This window comes from Egretta garzetta, unplaced genomic scaffold (genome assembly GCF_000687185.1).
Source record: "Egretta garzetta isolate BGI_Z169 unplaced genomic scaffold, ASM68718v1 scaffold492, whole genome shotgun sequence".
NCBI lineage: Eukaryota > Metazoa > Chordata > Aves > Pelecaniformes > Ardeidae > Egretta > Egretta garzetta.
The window spans coordinates 306,473-312,472 of NW_009258784.1; the positions used below are offsets into that span (position 1 = coordinate 306,473).

General features: G+C 35.9%; 1 protein-coding gene across 1 annotated transcript in view; it reads left to right on the forward strand.

Annotated features, from left to right (window-relative positions):
• The window catches only part of CNTN5 (contactin 5), a 339,272-nt gene that overhangs the window by 63,001 nt on the left and 270,271 nt on the right, over positions 1-6,000 (forward strand). The window contains exon 3 of the mRNA XM_035889184.1: positions 709-927. Coding sequence (XP_035745077.1) covers positions 709-927 — 219 coding nt within the window. The remainder of the gene's footprint in view (positions 1-708; positions 928-6,000) is intronic.

Consider the following 6,000-nt stretch of genomic DNA (forward strand, 5'->3'; position numbering starts at 1 on the left):
TATAAATGGTTTTTCAAATGTTCTTCTCACCTCCTTTACAGCTCCTGAGTGATCTTTTTAATCTTTTATAGTGATATAGTTTATTTATTTCTCATATATTTGGCATTATACAGGGACCAAAAGCTTGGGCAGTATTTTTTATTTGTAGAAACTGAAATTTTAAGTATAGACAGAAAACCAAAAAAAAGGGAAGTTGCAGATACCGAAAAGGAGGCGACTTCGGCATGTGCATGGTTTTGGTAGAGATATTTGTGCATATATGGGCTCGGGCTTTTTAGCTAGCCCACTTCATTTGCAGACTAGTGTTTAAATGAGAAGCATATTTAGGTTTAACCAGTGTTTCTGCGCTGCATATACAAAGTAATGTAAGGCTGTGAAGGAAAGAAGGTATCTTGCAGACACTTTTCTACTGTGACTTAGGGTCATAGAAACAGAATTTAAAATATTGAATACTCATATTACCATAAGAAATTTAATAACACCTGATTTTTATACGGTGTTGAAACTGCAGGGGAATTTTCTGCCTCGGACCTCTATGCTGTTACCCAGTTCTGTCTAGAAGCTGAGTCCTTGTGTAGTCCAGGGTGCCTCTGACACTCCTGTTACAAGTTAAAGCTTTTCTACTTCTCTACTGCATAACTAAAGATTCTTTTGAAAAGTGATAGATTTAATCTTTATTCAGTGTTCACTTCTTGTTTTTTTTTTCAGAATATTCAGAAGCTGTTCCTGGTGTCCCCACTTCATATGCTGCTATCCTAAGAATCAAATCTGGTACTTCATCTTTAGCCTCATTTAATTCAAAGAACAGACCACGACTGAGCAGTCCTTCATCAGGAAGTGTATCTTCACCAGGCTGGAGAGGAGCTGCACAACATTATCACTCCCCAACAAACCTCTACCACTTTTCAGAGGCCTTCAAACATGATGGTAAGTCTAGTTTCCCTCTCTGAATCTTTGAAAGATTTTTCAAAAGCAGTACATTTTTATCAGCTTACTTCAGTATTTCTCAGATGTAATTTTGAATTTTACTAGACATCACAAAGTGGGAACGGGCTTCTTTCCCTTTAGATTCTTCAGCTTATCCTTAAAAACACCAGTTAAAACATTCTTTCTTAAAGATTCCTATGCAGAATAGTTTTATACAGTTTTTGCAACATTTTGCTGTTTTGAAAATAGCAAATTAGTGGTTTGAAATTCCATTGCTACACAATTTCATCTACTCAAGTAATGTCTGTATATTTCAAAAGCAAAACAGTAAAATGTAGGTCCCTCTTTTCTATTTATTTTTTATCCCTTGGAATTTTTCTAATTTAATCGTGAATGATAGTAATGTAAATTAAAAATTACTATTAAATGCTATGAAACTACTTTTTCTCTAAATTACCTACTCTGTAGTGTCAACTCTGTCATGACTGCATGCATGCATAGGCATACTGGTGTGACATGGTGTCATTTACATTTAAATGCAATAATTCATATTAACGATACTCATGTTTGGTTACATTTAAAGGAGCCACATTTCTGATAACATTCCTTTAATGATAATGTTCATCTGAATTACGTTCAAGATAGAAAGATAAACACAGAAAAGGAGGAAGGAAGGAGGTGGAGGGAGGAAGTGGTTAGAAGATATTTAAACATAATAGATTAATGAAGTAAAAGAGGAAAGAATTGTGATTAACGCCTTGCAGTTCAACAACATTCATACAGTATAACAGCTGTGATTACAGGATTACTGGTCCTCGCAGTAAAGTTTTGTTGGTTTTTTTTCCCCCTGGAAAATACCTTGCATGTACTGAAAGCTAATGGTGAACTCATGAGTTTTTGTGAACAGAGTATACAAACATAAATATGTTCCTTGAATTACAATTGATCTAGAAAACAAACAATCTGTATCATGAAAGCAGATAAATTCAGTTTGATAGCATTTCTGGAACTGGGGCAGGTTTCCATATTGGTCTTTCCTCTTCAATATTCTTTGTAAGTGGTGACTAGACTAAACTCATTTATTGCCCATGCACCAGACACTAACTTCTCCCAGGCAACCTGATAAGTGCAGGTGAAAATCAAAGGTCAGGATTAGAACCAGAGTGCCCTATCTTGGTCTTCAACAGCATGAATGTCTACAGATTGAAGGAGAAGAAACTGGTAGCTGCAAGGCAATAGAATATAGACTTTATTGGTAATACAGTACAAGCTGGAACTACAAAGCATCTTCTCCCTGATTGACCCCGATTTTTCCATTGTGTTTTCTTGGGGAAAAAGCAGCTGGCAAAAAGGCAGCTTACTGTGTTGAAATTTTATATGAATTTTGACTGGAATCATTATTTTTGAAATCTTTATTTTTGAGAAGGCTGAGAAAATGTTATGCTCATCTCATTCTAAGAAAATGAGATATGGATGGGGATCCTCAGATAAGCATAAAAAAAATCCTTGGCATTTCCAGGAGACATGCTGAGACCATACCTGACATAGGTCAGTAATCATGAGTCTTCTCAAAACATAGGGGCCATATTCCAACTCTGCAGTTGAGCTTCTATTTTGCAGCAGAAAGTGAAGGACCACTGACTAGAGATAAAATTTTAAAAGGGCCATAACTCATAAACCTCAATCAGCTTGACTCACTTGATTCAGAAAAGACGGACTTCAACTCTTTCTTCCAATGACTGCATAAAACAGTCCTAGGAGTTACTCCACCACTTACAGGTCTTTGTACATCCAGCTTTGTAGGAAGTTGCAGAAACAAGTAAATCTGAGGTACCTGAGTAGTATTTTTAAAGCCCTTGATTATCTGAAGCACCTGCATGGCATAAGCACAGATATGAAACAAGACTCAGAAAAGACCAGCAAACTTCTGGCTTGGCAGGATTCAGGATTTCATGGCAGGAGACCAGGTAGGATATTCTGTATCATAAAAGAGGGCAAGAACACACCTGCTATAGCAGCTGAATGCAACTTGTTTTCTAAACCTCTCTCGGTTCTGTTATGTGATGGTTTGACCTTGGCTCTATGCCAGGTGCCACCAAACTGCTCTATCACTCCCCTCTTGAGCAGGACAGACAGGGAGAAAATGAGATGGAAAAGAAAAAAAAAACAACTTGTGGGTCAAGACAAAAGCAGTTTAATAAAAAGCAAAAGCCTACTTACCATTAGCAGGCAATGTCTAGCCACTTCCCAAGAAGCAGGGCTTCAGTATGCATAGTGGTTGCTCCAGAAGAAAAAACATCATAAAAGATGAATGCTCCCCCTTCCCCCTTTTACCTTGGCTTTTATATTTGAGCCGACGTCATATGGTATGGAATATCCCTTTGGTTGGTTGGGTCAGGTGTCTCTGCTACATCCCCTCCCAAGATCTTGCCCCCTCCCAGCCCACTGGTGGTGGTGGGGGAATGTTGGAGACACAGCCTTGATGTTGTGCAAGCACTGCTCAGCAGTAGCCAAAACCCTGGTGTGTTGTCAACCCCTTTCTACATACCAATAGAAAGCCCAGCACTATGAGGGCTGCTATGATGAAAATTAACTTCACCTCAGACTGACCCAATACATGTTAATAACTTTATGTGTGAGCTAATACCTTTCGATACTTAGAAACAAGAAATAAGCTCACTATCTCAATTATCTGGCATTCCGCTTACTTAAACTAGTAAATGTCTTTATTTTGATTTGGTCTCAAGGCAATTTTTTTTCAGTTTTTAGAGCTGTTTCTTGAAGGAAATATATTTTAGCTATCTTCCTACAACTGGTATGTGACAAGTGACAGATTAAATGATTGTGTTTATTAGCCAGGACCTCCTAAATGAGGAAATGCTACAGCACCCTGTGCTCATGTGTGTTCATGAGTGACCACTGCTACAAGTGATAGGACATTGATAAAAGGGGAGGAAACATATTTTATGTTATTATGTTGGAGAACTTGCATAATGCAAACATCTAATATATAGCATGCACTCAGGAGCCAGGTTTACCGCAAGAAACAACCAAAATACTTTTATTAGCTGCCTAAGTATATAAGTTCTCAAGCAACTTCTTAATTAATTTCCCAGCAGACATGCTCAGGGGCCTGACATGGCTTCTAATAAAGATCCTTTTATACTGACTTTATGCCATTTAATTTGCACTCTCAATTCAGCATGTGTTTTCTGATATCTCAAATTAAAAGAACTATGCTGTAGCTCACTGCTGAATTTAAACTATACGGAATTACTTAGCGTAAACATGCAGTTAAGGCAATACAGTCCTCTTCAAGTTATGTATCAATGTGTAAAGTCACGACTAAAGAATGTGCATATAAAGTGTGAATTATTCATGAAATACTCTTGAAGAATCATAAAACTGCAAACTCTTACACTTTCTTACTGTTCCAAAAACTTTTGGAAATGCTGCAGTAAAGATAATTGAACTTAACCTTGAATAAAGACTTTTTTTATCCTTCCATCTTTGGTTTGATATCTTTTAGAAGAAAATAAGGAACACGGTCCAGGTCACAACTGAACGTGTTGAATCAATGAATGTCAAGATGTGCAAGATCCAAATTTCATTTGTGTTGAATGATAATTCCTGATTCCACAACATCAGCTTTTACTAGTCTCAATTAAAAACACAAACTGATAAACATTTTTCATTGCTAAAAAATATTGGGAAAAATTGATTAATGTGGCATGTGGTTTAGATAATAAAATAAATAAACTATATTTAGAACAAATGTGTTTGTTTCAGGCCACAGAACAGAGAAAGCATTTTCAAGCAACAGGTAAAACTTGTCCTATCTTGTCTAATAAGCAAATAGCAAATCTGCTTCAGAAAAGATAAATCTGAAGACATGAGAAAATAATTTCATCTCCTTTGCAGTGTAATCTCAGTCATGCGTGTACTGTACACTCTTCCAGCACGCAGCACGCTAGAATGAATGTATGTACATACCTCAGGGCGTGTGTATCTGCCTGAACTTACCTGTCAAAAGGAAAGTCCCCTCAAAGTCTCTTGACTTTTAAGTTAACGGAAACAGTTTTAAGATTGTGTTTTATAAATGCATGTGTGTATAAATATACATGCATACATATATGTGTGTCTGCTTTAATATATGCAAAATAATTATTGTATATTGCAGCCACTTTTGTTAATGTTAAAATATGTTACACACAGATTTAATCATTGGAACATATTTTGCTGTGATGAATTAGTGGGGTTTTTCTTTTTCATTATTAAAGGAAATTCTATATTTTGACGGATTATAAGGATATTAAAATGGATAGCTGTTTATTTCTTAGGTGTTAAGTGAAAAGTTATATTATAGAACCCCCTTGAAAAATCAATATTAACAGTGAAGCTAATACATTTTTTCAGGGTTTAAGCTGAAAAAAATGAGGGCTTCTAGCTTTTAGTTTAAGAAAGCAATATGTTTTCTTTGAAACCAGGGTAATTATTTATACATCTAAAATGTTTTCTCAATATACTGAACAGGTTAAACTATTTTTTTCCATGATAACAAAGGTTAATCAGAAAATCCTTTAGAGTCATCACCTCATGTGCATACAACAGCACAAACAGAAAACAAACCAGGAAAGAAATTCAAAAGCGAGTTTGATAATAAGTAACACTAAAACCTGATCCACCTTTACCAAAAAGTGTCTTTTACTTTGTAGGACCAATTTGAAATGAAACACCTTTGTTTTAATTTAATAAATTCTGATTGTTTTATTTTAATAAATTCTGATTATATGCACGTTTCAGCAACATATATAGCCTTATCAGCAACTCCTGCAACTGTCTTAATGTGTACTGAGCATACTAATACCCAGGACTGACAGATCACTGGGAAATGGTTTGGTCCATGATATGTCAAGTAGGTACTTTTCTGGGTAGGGTTTGTATACAGAGTCCAATCTGTATTTTAGGATGGAAGATCTGTTACTGACCCATCCTTTTAAAGCTGCTTTAGAAGTTCTATTATTTTACAGTATTTTCTTTAGAAAATTCTTCCTTTTCCACATGGGTTCAACA